This window comes from Macaca thibetana, chromosome 16 (assembly GCF_024542745.1).
Source record: "Macaca thibetana thibetana isolate TM-01 chromosome 16, ASM2454274v1, whole genome shotgun sequence".
NCBI classification, from domain to species: Eukaryota; Metazoa; Chordata; class Mammalia; order Primates; family Cercopithecidae; genus Macaca; species Macaca thibetana.
In genome coordinates, this window is record NC_065593.1 from 62,799,464 (window position 1) to 62,814,744 (window position 15,281).

At 53.3% G+C, this 15,281-nt stretch overlaps 3 protein-coding genes across 16 annotated transcripts in view; 2 read left to right on the top strand and 1 right to left on the bottom strand.

Annotated features, from left to right (window-relative positions):
- Window positions 1–15,281, top strand: part of MXRA7 (matrix remodeling associated 7) — a 1,130,960-nt gene that overhangs the window by 911,123 nt on the left and 204,556 nt on the right. The gene's annotated exons all lie outside the window — the stretch shown is intronic.
- The window catches only part of JMJD6 (jumonji domain containing 6, arginine demethylase and lysine hydroxylase), a 1,042,475-nt gene that overhangs the window by 861,398 nt on the left and 165,796 nt on the right, over window positions 1–15,281 (top strand). The gene's annotated exons all lie outside the window — the stretch shown is intronic.
- Window positions 1–15,281, bottom strand: part of MGAT5B (alpha-1,6-mannosylglycoprotein 6-beta-N-acetylglucosaminyltransferase B) — an 81,446-nt gene that overhangs the window by 40,028 nt on the left and 26,137 nt on the right. For both annotated transcript variants that reach the window (XM_050764222.1, XM_050764221.1), the window contains 5 exons: window positions 7,121–7,236; window positions 6,415–6,488; window positions 5,372–5,542; window positions 4,463–4,627; window positions 3,618–3,787 (listed from right to left, as the gene is read on the bottom strand). In XM_050764222.1, coding sequence (XP_050620179.1) covers window positions 3,618–3,787; window positions 4,463–4,627; window positions 5,372–5,542; window positions 6,415–6,488; window positions 7,121–7,236 — 696 coding nt within the window. The remainder of the gene's footprint in view (window positions 1–3,617; window positions 3,788–4,462; window positions 4,628–5,371; window positions 5,543–6,414; window positions 6,489–7,120; window positions 7,237–15,281) is intronic.

Sequence of the window (15,281 nt, forward strand, 5' to 3'; positions counted from 1 at the left end):
GCAAACCAGAGATGGGGCAACCTCTCCCTGGAGCTCCTTCAGATCTGCAAGAGCCTGAGAGGAAATGGAGCCTTGCTTGGTAAAAAACACTGATTCCTGTGGGCTGTGGATGTGCATGTCTGTGCAAGAGACTGTGCATGTGTGTGCAAGAGACTGTGCATGTGTGTCTGTATAGGTGTATCATGGCTGCACATGCAGGAGCGTGCATTTGCACGTGTGTATGTGGAGTGTGTGCATATTCAGGTGTGTGAGTGGGTGTGCATGTGTGGGTGTGCACGTGTGGGTGCAGAGGCTATGAGTATGTGTCCATGAGTGTGCATGTGAGTGGGTGAGTATACATGTATGTGCACACATCTGGTGGATATGCACGTGTATGCATGGGTGCATGCAGAGGTTGCATGAGTGTATACACACGTGTGCATGCATGTGAATGGGTGTTCACATGTGTGTGTGCATGTGGGTCTCTGTGTGCATGTCTGAGGGCATATGAATAGTAAAGAACAAGGCAGTAAATTACAATCAATAGTAAAGTAAAGGGCATTTCCTGATCTTGTCACTTTTTACCAGGGCCTCACTTTCAGGGCCTCCCAAGTGCAGCCACCCCCGTTGTCCCTGCTCTGGCCCTGAGATGGGTGTTGGCAACTGTCCTGACCACAGGCTCAGTGCTGGGCCCAGGGGAGAGACCAGAAGAGGATGCAGAGCTCTGGGAAAGTAAGAGCTCAGGGTAAGGCGAGAGAGCAGAAACCCAGCATGGGCTGAGATGCAGAACAATTGAGTTCCATTCCCACCTCTCAAGGAGACTCGTCAGATATCTGCCTTTCTTACAGAAAGATGATATGGGTGGCGTTGGGCTGTCATGAATGCAGAGGAGACACCTTCTCATTCCTTGAGAATTCTTCCCATTCACCAGAATTCTTCCCACTACGTCCTGGGGTCTCTGGTGACCCAGGCATCAAGGGCCACTAGACCCTTCTTAGCTGCTCTGCTGAGGAAGGTCTGACTCATGGTCAGCCACAGTCACTGGCTGTGCCACTCACAAGTTGCTCAAGACCTTTTTAGCTTCCCCCAACCCAGGTCCCTTCTCTTCTCCCTCCTCCTCAGCCCCGCCCCTTCTGACTTCCCTGTAGGAAGCTTCCAGGCCAGGGAAAAATCACCTCTTTCCGTAATCTGCAAATGCTAACTGCCTCTGCAGCGCTCTGTTCCACAGACAGCCTCAATGCCTCTTCCAGGCCCTCTGTTCAGAGGGAGCCGGGGGTGGACACAGTTTAGTGTGCAGCAGTGGGTGCAGGCAAGCGAGGGGGCCCCACACCTTGGCTCTAAAGTGGCCTGCACAGTGCGAACAGCTGGATCTGACAACAAGGTGTCACCAGGGTGAGAGCCAGAGTGAGGGATGTGCTGTTTCCCTCTCCCAGCACTGGGAGTCCCTCTGTGGGTTCAGCACTAGCACTTGGGGACAGCTCCCAGCCGGGTTCCTTGAAGCTCCTGGACCTGCTATTTCAAGGTGGGGATTTCCTCCCCTAGAGCCCACCCTTGACCTGGACGGTGCTTCTCAACACAGCCACAAGCGCACAGCTGCCTCTTTAGTCTCTGGCATCAACCTGCTTCTGCCCCATAGCCTCACTTACATGTGCTGTTCCTCTCTGGAGACACTTTTTCATCTTTACTGAGCCTATCCATTGAATGCATTCACTTAAAAGGATGACTCCAGCGCTGTGAATTTCAGGCGATGGGGATGAAAACCTTCAAAGCACTGGGTCATTTAGCAGACTCCTAAGCAACACAATCCAGACCCAGCCTCCTTCTCCCACTACTCAAAACAACTGGCCCAGACTCCTCCCTCTGATCAGAGTCACGGACGTTCTTCCTGAGTTACTGGCAAACTCTGAGTTGCAGGGAAGAAGTGTAGAAACTAAGGAGCTGCCCAAGATTGGTGCTTTGCTGGGCCCTAGTGACCTAAGATTGCCATGGCTCTGTCCTCATCAGCATCCTCTGCTCTCCAACACTACAGAGCGTCAGCATTAGTGGAGAGAGGGCTAATTAGACCAGCAAGAGGCTCTGGGGAGGCTCTGGGGAGACACACAAGGAAACCACTTGAAAACCACCTGAGTAGAAGTTAATGGGCTAATGAAGAAAAGTTGATTCACATGCAAACAATTCTGGGGTCTTTAAGGAAGACCTTGAGGAATAATCTCATCAAATGTGGTGAGGAGCGGGGATAAAGAGAGGTTGGTTTGGTTAATGGGTACAAACATATAGATAGATAGAAGGAATAAGTTCTATGTTAGATAGCAGAGTAGGCCGGGCACGTGGCTCGTGCCTGTAATCCCAGCACTTTGGGAGGCTGAGGCAGGCAGATCACGTGAGCCCAGGAGTTTGAGAGCAGCCTGGGCAACATGGCGAAAACCCATCTCTATTTTAAAATAAATAAGATTTTAAAATATATGTATAGCAGAAGCTGGGCGCAGTAGCTCACGCCTATAATTCCAGCACTTTCGGAGGCCAAAGCAGGTGGATCATCTGAGGTCAGGAGTTGGAGATCAGCCCTGGCCAACATGGCGAAACCCTGTCTCTATTAAAAATACAAAAATTAGCCCGGCGTGGTGGCGCACGCCTGTAATCCCAGCAAACTCAAGAGGCTGAGGCAGAAGAATCTCTTGAACCTGGGAGGTGGAAGTTGCAGTGAGCCGAGATTGCGCCACTGCACTCCAGCCTGGGTGACAAGAGAGAAACTCCATTTAAAAAAAAAAAAAAAGCAAAGGAATAATATACACAAAGTTCAAGTTAAGGCTTCGTCTGGGGAGGAGGCAGAGAGATCAGCGGACACCAGACACAGAGTCGTTGGTGACATAATGATCTTAAGTGGATGGTCACACATGGGAGGTGATTTGACTCTTGTGTTTCACAACATACTTTAAATAGACTTTGTGTGCATCAAATATCATATAATAAATATTAATAAAGAGAGAAAAATCTTCTGTATTCCTATATCCCACAGAAACAGTGGTTAAAAATAAACCCAATCACACACTCTTACCCCCTTGGTATCCCCACACTCTCAGCCTCACCCCATCCTACCCTCAAGCACCCAGGGGAGCCTCTAATCACTGCCCTTCCACCTCCCACAGCATCTGAGGGACCCTGAAAAGCCCAGCACTGGATAAGGGATAGGCACCACCCGCCCACTCCCTTCACCCTCCACCTCTTACTGGTCTCCAGACCCTAAAGTAGACCCAAGAAGGAGCCCAGTTCCAGAAGAGAAACCAAGCCTTCCAGAATGGCAGGCAGAGGGGCTCAATTGGCGTGCAGACGTGGCTCAACTCCACAAGCCAATACGTGTCAGTCCCCAAGCAGAAACACCAGAGAAGGAGCCAAGCCCTGGCCAGACAGAGCTATGCAAACACACTTCCCGGCTACATCCCCCAAGACCAGGCAGAAGGAGGGGAATTGCGGGCGATGTCTCGCAGAACACCAGGACGCCTCCCAGGGTCTCAGGGCCTCAGGGCCGTGGGACCTGCAGGCGGAGCAGGGGCTCCCACGGCCCCCGGGAGGGAGGGGAGGGGTTCCCCTTCATCCCCTCCCTGCCCCACTCGACGCCAGTGGCTTTCCCCAGCACTCACCTCTGCAACTCCTTCAGGGAGACTGTGACCCGCAGGCCATGGCCCAGGACATAGAGCGCAGCCAGAATGTCTGCCCACTGCACCATCTCCCCCAGGGGCCCGCCCTTCAGGACCCGAGGGCTGAACACGTCCCCGGACTCCTCCGTCAGGAAGCCGATGTGGACCAGGATCTGGGTTGGTGCAACACAGAGGGTGAGCAGGGAGGAGCAGCAGCTCTCAGCCCCGCTCCCCAGGGGCACCGGCCAGGAGACCAGCTGGCAGCAGACCCTGTCTCCAGGCTGGGCCCCAGCAGGTGCTTTCTGGCACCAGAGTGACCAGATCAGGCACTGGGGACACGGGTGAACAAGATAGTCGCGTGCTTGCCCTCATGGAGCTTATGTTCCAGATGGAAGAGGTAGACAACAGTGAACACAGACAAGAGATAATTTCATGAAATGATAAGGGCTCTGAAAGAAATAAAAGGGCAATGTGACAGTCATGTAAATATCTACTGGGTGGAGGGAGGAAGAGAGGGAGGGAAGGAAGAAGGGAGGGATGAGCTAACAAAGCTCCCCAGAATATTCCCAATTTCCAGGCCAATACCATGACTTTTCTGCCTGACATGAACCAGATGTACACAGAATGCAGGACCCCTTGGGGGCTTGTCATTCGGTCCTAACCTTGAAAAGGGCCAGGGGCCACCACCACAGACTTCTATCCTGACTCTGCCATTTCCACTCCTCGCTCCCTCTGATCAAATTCAGAAGCCCACTACAGCTTGTTTGAAGACCTATTCCATGCCCACTTGGAAGTGGGGGCCCTGAGCTTTCTCAACTCCTGCACATGAGGGGGCAGGGGCCACGCACCTGCTTCTGGTCCCTCCGGGTGGCCCCCAGCTTCTGCGCCAGGCGCTGGGCAGCCAGCGCCCACTGGGCTGTGAGCCTCTTGGTCCGCTTCTTCATGAAGATCAGGGACTCCTTCCCGCTGCCCATCAGGTCCAGGAGGTGAGACAGGTTGCTTCGGAAAACTGCCTGGAGGGGTCCAGACCTCAGTTCTCTCTGCCCCTCGACCTGTAGCCACCATCATTCCTGCTGGCCTGGGGACAGGGGCTGGCACCCTCCCATGAGGCTAGGGCCTGCTCCAGCTTCTCCCACACTTTGTAAAGGGCTCATCAGCCCCAAAACTAGGGAGTCCTGCCCTCCCCATCAACACACTCTCCCCAGCCCAGCTCTAACCACCGGCACCCAGCCCTTCCAGGGAGGTAGCCAACCACAGCAGTTCCTGGGATCCCAGCCACAGCAGGGAGGCAGTGGGCGGTGATCACAGCCAGAACTCTGATGGCAGGGGACAGATGTGGCTACCACAGCAACTGTGCGCCTCAAGCCCATTAATTCAACGGTAAACCTCAGATGCATCGTCTGTCAAATATGATTGCACGAGGATGGCTGGGAACTTTAAGTGCAAATAAAGCGTCTGGACACAGAAAGCCCTCAATAAGTGACAGCTGCTATTACTACTATTCTAGTCCATTAAGGGGGCACCTCCAGGCCCCCACCTGCTCTGCAAAGAGGCCCAGCTTGGTGGCATCTCAAAGAAGGCAGACAGACCCTGGCAGGCTGGCCTCCTGTCTGCCCGGCAGGGTGGGCTGGGACTCGCCCGCACACCTGGCACAGCCGCTCAGTCTCATTCCCCCAGGGCAGAGGTTTCTGCCCACTGTCCCTGAGGATGTCCAGCCATGCCGGCCCCTCACCAGCCCACCCACCTCCCAGGCCCACCTGGACTTTGGGGAGGGGCTTGGGTGCCCTCTGGGCAGCCGTCTGGTTCCTCCAGGGCAGCGGGGGGCAGAACCACTCGACCTCACTGAGGTAGATGAGGAAGGAGCATTCGGTGCCGTCCACCCCGAAGAAGGCGTAGCAGGGGTCGGAGGTCCAGCGGGCACGCATCCACTGCAGAGAGGGCCAGGCTGGGCAGGGGGCTGCGCCAGCCCCACCAACCCTCGGGGGCTCCCCTGCACATGCACCCCAGGGGCCCTGAGGTCAAGGATGGGGCCCATGCGGCCCACCCTACTGATACAACAGGGGACAGGGCAGAGAAGAGACTGAACAAGGACCTGCCCGAAGGACCCCAGAGATGGCAGGGGCAGGTTCACCAGCCCTCATGTCTGGAAAGAGGAGGGACTGGGAGAGAACGCTGGCTCAAAGGTCTGGGGCAAAGAGCCAGGAGTCCTGGCTGTCTCACTCTCCCTTTGGTCCCTGTCTCCCCACTACCAGAGCACTATTGGGCTAGAGGCCAAGGTCAGGCAGCAGCCTCCAAGGTGGCCAGGGCTGGAGCCCAGGCAGGATCCACCTGCAGTGATCCCAGATGGTCACCGAGGAAGGGGTCTGCGGCTCCACTGCCCACCCCTTAGGGCATTCAGAACCAGCGGGGCGCTGGCTTCATGGCTGTGGACAGCTCCTACAGGGGAGACTTCACACAGCCAGCGGTGGCCCCAGAGATGGGGCAGGAAGACTCTGTGTCCAGCTCTTGGCTGGGCCAGGAAGAGCGGGGACAGGGTGTCCAGGGCCACTCCTCTGAGTCTCTGGGGGACTCTGGCTGCTGGCGGTGACACTCGGAGATTTAATCATTTGCTGTGAGAAAGCACCGACACCTGAGGGCGACTCCTCCTGGGGGATTTGGGTTGATGGGTGGGGTGGATGCACTGAGCAGAGAAGCCGTTTCCTTGAGGTTGGCCTCTGCCAGCTTGTGCCTAGGTTAGGGGCGGGGCTGGACAGAGAGGCCCTAGCTAGTGGACATCCCCGCCCCCAGCCCCAGGCCTCACCTCCACCTTCCCTGAGCAGTCAGGGAACTTGGGGTCACTGGGCGCCTCACACTGGTCCCGCCGGCCTTCTGACACTGTAGGGAGAGGTCACCTTGCTGAAGGCCTGGGTCCAAGGAGGAGCCCAGGGAGGGAGGCCTGGGTGCAGGAGGCAGCTTCCCACACAAACTGCTGCCAGACTTTCCCACCTTAAAGCTCACCAGCAGCACAACCCACGCACAAGGTCATCCTGGGCCTGGGCTGCCCGCAGCCTCCTCAGGAGGTTCAGGAGCAGTGAGGAGCTGGTGCGAACAGCTACCCAGCAGCCGCCTGGATGGGCAGACCTCATGCACCCACCGAAAGCGTACCCAGTGTTTTCTGAGGAGACAGAAATGAGGTTTGCAGCCCCCAGCTCGCTGCTCCTCACATCACAGGGACTGGAGGGGGCCGCCCGGGGACCCTTCCCCAGGTGGCCTCACTTCTGGAACTGTGGACCCCAGAGGCTGGGATTCCAGGGATCCTCTCTGTCCTCAGTGCCCTCCTGCCAGGTCGGGGGGAGTGAACCCCCAGTCCTCCTCCTGAAAGCCTAAACTGGGGCCCCGAAGACCCAGGAGAGCTGCTGTGAAGAGAAGTCAGCCACACCTCAGGTGTCCCACCCTTCCAGGGCCCGCCCAGCACCCAGTTCATTGGCTCCCTGGGGTAGAGGGCACCCCCGCCCCCTGGCACCCACCCTTGCTGTGCAGGAGCAGGCTGTGGCGCAGGATCTGGTCCACCTTCACAGCGATGTCGGAGACGTTCTGGGCAATAGCCTGGATCCGCTCCATGAGGCCAGCCCCAGGGGGCATCCTAAGTGGGAGAAGTCGGAGGTGAGCCACAGAACCGGCCAAGATGACCTTCCCAGGAGGGCCCTGCCAGTAGGCCCACAGGCAAAGCTGGCAGGCTGTGCAACGCCCCAGGCTCCCAAACCCTAACCCCAAGCAGACCAAATGGTGGGGAGTGGATCGGGTGAGAAGATGGAGCTGGCAGCCTACCCCAGTCAGTACACACGTTACAGACATCTAGGAAAGCCCATATCTGCACATGTTGGTCATGACTTCATGTGTGCCCACAACTGCACATGTGCCCACAACTGCATGTGTTATCATATCTGCAGAGAGGCCCTTACTACTGGACATCCCCGCCCCTCGGCCCCAGGCCTCACATCCACCTTCCCTGAGCAGTCAGGGAACATATCTTCATGTGCCCACAACTGTACAGGTGCCACATCTGCACATGTCCCCACATCTGCGCATTTCCCCACATCTGCGCACGTCCCCACATCTGCGCATGTCCCCACATATGCACATGTGCCCACATCTGCGCATGTCCCCACATCTGCGCATGTCCCCACATATGCACATGTGCCCACAACAGCACGTGTGCCCACAACTGCACACATACCCACAACTGCACACATACCCATAACTGCACACATACCCACAACTGCACATGTGATCACATTTGCATGTGTGCCCACAACTGCACGTGTGCCCACGACTGCACATGTGACCCTATCTGCACATGTGACCCTATCTGCACGTGGCAGGCATGCCTGTGCATTACTGCATGTGTGCTGAAGGGCAACACATGGGGCTGAAACAGGCAGAGGAATTCCATTCAGGAGCCTGGCTAGGTTCTGTCCAGGGACCACACAAGTGACAGAGGCCTTTTCCCAGGCACAGCCAGGCCTCTCCCAGTCTGTCTCTCTATTTCCTCCCAAGAGGCCGTATTGTGCCAAAATGAATTCCACCTACAGAAGCCTGGGAACTTGCCAGGTATTAAAACTCCGGTAAATTATCACTGGCTTCCTGAGAACAAATCCTTCCCAGGATCTTAAAGGAGGTGACTGCCACCACCACAGCCCTCCACCTCACCATCGATACCAGTGTTGCTTCTATTTTTGGAGAATTTATTTCCTGTGTTGATTACTACTCAGCTCTCAGGGACATTTATTAGCCGTCATATGTCGTACTTATCTCATTGCAAACTTCTATTGAGATGGATTCCCCTCGGCTGGCAGATCTTCTCACACAAAGATAGCCCTGGGGGTCTTTTTCCAGGAAGCTGCTTGCCTTTTTTTAAACATATTAATTCGGTTTCCTTTGATTCTCACCTCACCCCGTGGCTTTGCCGGCCCTGTTTAAGCTCCGTTTATCCCTATACAAGGTACTGGTCTTTATGGTTGCACATAACAGGAATTCAATGAAGGATTTTTCCAACCTGGGCTCCGCTCGGGTCTGCAAACCCCACCTCTCCTCATCTTCTGAGCCTGGTGAGCTGCCCACTAGAGAAGGCATAACAGAAACCCTCAATGGCCACCCGCCCTCTGCAGCCATCCTCCTCTCCCACCTCCACCTTTCCTAAAGAAAGAAAGGGCAGTAGCCCCATACACGTCAGGGGACTAGTCAGGATGACAGGTAGGGGCAAAGCAGACACAGAAGTGGAGGGGACAAAAGGCAGATGACAGGAATGGGGAATGAGCCCCTTATGTACACACATGCATACACAACACACATATGCACACACGCACACACTCACACATGCACACACACATGCACAAGGCACTCACACATGCACACACACATGCGTGCACACATGCACGCACACATGCATGCACACACGTGCACACATGCATGCACACACATACACACACATGCACGCACACACGTGCACACGTATACACACCCCAGTAGACACATGCACACATGCGCAAAGACACATGCACACACGCACCCACGCACACATGGACACACGCACACACATGCACACACAGACGCACACTCTTGCACACACGCATGTACACACGCACACACACACGCACACACGTACACACAATCCAGTCTGTCCTCTCACTCTTTAGTTCAGTGCCCAAGGCAAATTTTGACAAAAACAAACAAACATAAAACTCTTAAAATAAAAAATGCCACCACTTTTGTGTTAGTTTCCTTAGGCAACTGAAATAATCTCCACAAACCAGGTGGCTTAAAACCACACCCATTTCTCCTCTGGCAGCTCTGGAGGTTGGAAGGCAGACAGCAAGGCGGCAGGACGGCCAGTGCCTTCCGACTCTGCAGGAGTCTCCCCCAGGCCTCCCTCCCAACTTCCGGAGGTAGCAGCAGTCCTCAGTGTTCCTCAGCCTGTGGCTACTTCACCCCGACCTCCACCTCCGCCTTCACACGGCCTTCTCCCCTGTGTGTGTCTGTGTCCACCTTCCTCTCTTTATAAGAACACCAGCCATGGAACCGGGGCCCATCCAAATCCAGTAGCACCTCCTCTTAATTTGACTACATCTGCAAAGACCTTATATCCAAATAAGGTTACAGTCACAGGTCCTGGGGACCAGGGCTTGGACATGGCTTTTTGGAGCACAAAGTTGAATGCACGACAGTCTTCTGTGAGATTGCAAAGAAGAAAGAGAAGAGACTTAAAAGCCACCTGCTTCGTTTGCTCAAAAAGTCTTCAGGCAGAAGGAAGTAGGAGTATTTTTCATCCGTCCAAAACGCATCAAGGTTCATTACCATTACCAGTACCACACAAGGAGACGAGAGAAGCTCAGCCCCCTATGAGCTGTGTGACCCTGGGCAGGTCACTGAGCCTCTCTGTGTTCACCAGTCTCGTCTTTTAAGAAATAAGGGCAGCTACCATCGTGAGGCCTGAATGAAGAGAGAGCTGTGAAGTGCGTGGCCAGCGGCACCTGTGCGACATCGGCACTGTTTGCATTCGTGATCAGCACTGATATTGATGTGGCTGAAGCAGCAGCCACAGGGACTTGGGTTAGACCAGGACACATCAACCTTTTCTCATTATGGCCCATCTAGGAAATTTCTTTTTTTTTTTTTTTTTTTTTGAGACGGAGTCTCGCTCTGTCGCCCAGCCCAGGCTGGAGTGCAGTGGCGCGATCTCGGCTCACTGCAAGCTCCGCCTCCCGGGTTCACGCCATTCTCCTGCCTCAGCCTCCCGAGTAGCTGGGACTACAGGCGCCCACAACTGCGCCCGGCTAATTTTTTGTATTTTTAGTAGAGACGGGGTTTCACCGTGGTCTCGATCTCCTGACCTTGTGATCCGCCCGCCTCGGCCTCCCAAAGTGCTGGGATTACAGGCGTGAGCCACCGCGCCCGGCCTAGGAAATTTCTTACACGTTCTTACCGCTACTATGCTTGTTTCAAGAACCAGTGTTCGCCCTTTGGGCAGTGATGTGCTCCCACCGAGAATGCCTGGGTTCACCCCAAGAAGAAACATGCTGATTTGATGTCTGCTGGGCTCTGAAATCAGTCCAGATGAAGATCGTGGAGCTGCTTTCCATGCTGACCTACAGGGGCAGGATGGACGCTCCTTTGACAGGAATGAATATTTTTTTATATACAGAGAGAGAGAGGCAGAGAGAGAAGGGCTCTTACTCTGCCACCCTGGACAGAAGCTGGAGTGCAGTGGCGAGATCACCTGCAGCCTCAACCTCCCGGGCTCAAGCGACCATCCAAAGTCAGTTTCCCAAGTTGTTGGGACCATACGGATGAGCCACCACGTCCAGCTAATTTTTAAAAAAATTTTCTGTAGAAAATATGTTGCCCAGGCCGTTCTCCAACTCCTGGGCTCAAGTGATCCTCCCGCTTCGTTCTCTGAAAGTGCTGGGATTACAGGTGTGAGCCACCATACCCGGCCTGGAATGAATATTTCAAGGACAGAGTGCAGAGGCAGGGAAACCTCCACTGTTGCAGGGTCAGGGTTGGAGACCAGCAAGGGCAGCTAAGGCCGGGCTCTAGGGCTCCCATCATGACAGGAGGCACGCAAGGTGGAGAAAAACTGGGCGCCTGTCCTACCTTCTAACCAGAGACCCCAGGGCACAAACAACCTATGTCAAGACAAGCCGGGGGTCCTGCCAGGTCAACTAGAGACTTTGGAACGGACCTCAACCCATTTCAGCCCCTCCTGGAGGCACCTCTCCTTGGAGCAAGGCTCCTCTCCATCTGTGCTGCAAGAGCCAGATCACTTTCTGAATCTCCTGCCCCGCTGTGGTGTGGTTGTGAGTGGCCAGCCTGAAACCCCGAACGGAGTCCTGAGTCCTCGAGGACAGAGACTCCGTTTTCCTGTGTGGAGCCGGGCACTGCCCAGTGTGGGCCCCGTGCTCAGGGCTCCATCACTGTAGGCTGAAGAGTGTCTCCAAAATTCATGCCCAGCTGGAACTTCAGAATGTGGCCTTATGTGAGGGATAAAAGACTACACATAGTGTGCAGTGTATACTGCTCAGGTGATGGGTGCACCAAAATCTCACAAATCATCACTAAAGAACTTACTCATGTAACCAAATACCACCTGCTCCCCAATAACCTATGGACATAAAAAAATTTTTGTAAAAATGAAGTTACTGCTATGTGCAATGACATAGATGAATCTCAGAGTCACAATGCTGAGCATGATAAGCCAAATAAAAAAGATTATGGGCTGGGCACAGTGGCTCACGCCTGTAATCCCACTCGGAGACCGAGGCAGGCAGATCACCTGAGGTCAGGAGTTTGAGACCAGCCTGGCCAACATGGTGAAACCCCGTCTCTACTAAAAATACAAAAACAAAAAATTAGCCGGGTGTGATGGTGTGTCCCTGTAATCCCAGCTACTCAAGAGGCTGAGGCAGGAGAATCACTTGAACCCAGGAGGCGGAGGTTGCAGTGAGCCGAGATCGTGTCACTGCACTCCAGCCTGGTGACAGAGCAAGACTTTGTCTAAAAAAAAATAATAGGCCGGGCGCGCGGTGGCTCAAGCCTGTAATCCCAGCACTTTGGGAGGCCGAGACGGGCGGATCACAAGGTCAGGAGATCGAGACCATCCTGGCTAACATGGTGAAACCCCGTCTCTACTAAAAATACAAAAAAAAACTAGCCGGGCGAGGTGGCGGGCGCCTGTAGTCCCAGCTACTCGGGAGGCTGAGGCAGGAGAATGGCGTAAACCCGGGAGGCGGAGCTTGCAGTGAGCTGAGATCCGGCCACTGCACTCCAGCCTGGGCGACAGAGCGAGACTCCGCCTCAAAAAAAAAAAAAAAAAAAAAAAAAAAAAATAAAATAAAAAAGATAACGTACTCTGTGACTCCATTTATATGATGTTCAAGAACAGGCAAAAGTAATGCTGATAGAAGCCAGGGTCGAAATTAGGTTTAGGGGCTAAGAATGACTTCCGTTGAAGGAACACAGGAAATATTGTGTACTAGAAATATTCTATGTAACCTAATCTCAGTATCTGTCTATATGTAAAACTCCATCAAGTTCTACCTTTAATATTAGTGTACTTGGCCGAGCGCGATGACTCAAGCCTGTAATCCCAGCACTTTGGGAGGCTGAGACGGGCAGATCACGAGGTCAGGAGATCGAGACCATCCTGGCTAACATGGTGAAACCCCATCTCTACTAAAAAATACAAAAAACTAGCCGGGCGAGGTGGCGGGTGCCTGTGGTCCCAGCTACTCGGGAGGCTGAGACAGGAGAATGGTGTGAACCCGGAGGTGGAGCTTGCAGTGAGCCCAGATGGCGCCACTGCACCCCAGCCTGGGCGACAGAGCAAGACTCCGTCTCAAAAAAAAAAAAAAAAAAAAAAAGCAAGCAAGCAAGCAAGCAAGCAAGCAAGCAAGAGGTCTTACTTGGGAATAGGGTCTTTGCAGATGTAATTAGTTCAGGTGAGTTCATATCGGATCAGGCTGGCCCTAAGTCCAATGACTGGGGTCTTTCTAAGAAGGCCACGTGCAGACACCCAGGGGAGAAGGCCATGTGACGAAGGAGGTAGAGAGTGGAGTGATGCATCTGCAGGACAAAGAAGGCCAGGCACTGCCAGCGTCCACCAGGAGCAGCCAGGAAGGGGCAGGAAGGGGTCTCCCCTTGAGCTTTGGAAGGAATACAGCCCTGCCGACACCCTAATTTCAGACTTCTGTCTCCAGAACTGGGAAAGAGTAAATTTCTGTTGGTTTAAGGCATCTGGTTTGTGGTCATTTTTTATGGCAACCCTAGGAAACTACGATAATCACCATCTGCAGAATTGAGGGGAAATGGTTTTTAATCCATCACAAAAGAGAGTCCAGGCCCAGGCCCAGAGGCTCACGCCTGTAGTCCCAGTACTTTGGCAGGGCAAGGCAGGAGGATCACTTGAACCCAGGAGTTCGAGACCAGCCTGAGCAACAGAGTGATACACTATCTCTATAAATAATTTTAAAAATTAGCTGGGCATGGTGGTGTGCGCCTGTGGTCCCAGCTACTCAGATTGAGGCAGGAGGATCGTTTGAGCCCATGAGGTCAAGGCTGCAGCGAGCTGTGATCGCACCGCTGCACACCAGCCTGGGTGACAGAACAAGACTTTGTTAAAATAAAAAAAAAAGAGAGAGAGAGAGCCTAGGTTCTCCTGGATGCTCCTACTGTCAGGAAGTTCTTTTTGCCAACCATGTCCCTATTGCTGAAGGCCAAGCTTTAATTCACCTGCCGCCCTCATAGGAAAGAAAGAAATCAAGGGATGCCCTTGAGTTTCAAGCCCTGGGTCAGTGACTCTCCACATTATCCAGAGATGTATTGGAAAGAGTGAAACCCCGGAAGTCAGAGGTCCTGGGTTCAAATCCTTGCTGCATTTCACATTTGTGTGGCCTTAGGCAAGTTACCTAACCTCTCTGAACTCAGGCTTTAACTCCTGTGAAATCTGAGTAACAGAGTTATTGTGAGGATTAGCTGTGAGGCCAAATGTAAAGTACTCAGCATACAGGAGATGCTCAATACATGCTTGATATGCTTTTGCTCCCCAGGGACAGCAGCCATCCCATTCCTGAGAGGAAGCATCATACGCCCAAATACAAAGCAAAGCACTTTACTTTCTGGGGGATTCAGCAATTTTCCTACGACAAGCGTGTCTGCGTAAAACCTATCGCCAGCACAGGCTTTAAATAGTGCAGATGGCATCTGTCTGATTTAACAAGTTCAACTTGTTCAAAACAGAATTACTTGGCATCACTATTATTATACTGGACTTAGCATTTGCACAGCCCTTTCTATTTTCAAATCATACACGATGAGGCTTCTCTCCCTGAGAGGTTTTTCTAAAAGTGACAACAAAAGTAGATGTCATAAAGCCTCAAACCACAACAGATCTATGGCCTGGGAAATGCCTGGTTGGAAAAGAAAAAGAGGGGCTGGACTGGGAGGACGGTGGCCAATGGCCTTCAGCCAATGTGGTCTGGGGAACCCAGGGACTTGGTGTTGTCACCGTGTAGGGAACCCAGGGCCTTGGTGTTGTCACCGTGTGGGGAACCCAGGGCCTTGGTGTTGTCACCGTGTGGGGAACCCAGGGCCTTGGTGTTGTCACCGTGTGGGGAACCCAGGGCCTTGGTGTTGTCACCATGGGGTAGGCAGCACAAGCACTGACTTCTCCACCAGGGCCAGGAGGTACAGGCCAGGGCCCACGTTGATTTTAGGGACCCTCGAAATGTTTGAATTTTTTTAAAAATCGGGGGGGCAAAAAAACCCTTGTAGATCAAAAAAAACATTTTAATATGTGATTTTCATATATTATAAAATACAATTTTTGCACTGGGTTAAACGATGTTCCCCCCTCCTTCAAATTCATATGTTGCAGCCCTATCCCCCAATAGGTAAGAATGTGACTTTACTTGAAAACAGGGTCACTGCAGATGTAATGAGTGATTATATGAGGTCATATTGGAGTGACCAATATGACTGGTGTTTTTATCAAAAGGGGAAATTTGGTCTGAAACTCACATACAGAGAGAACACCATGTGAAGACTCGAATTGTGCTCCCATCAGTCAAGGAACAACCAGAAGCCAGGAGCAGGGCCTGGAACAGATCCTTCCCTAGCACTGCCTGCTGACGC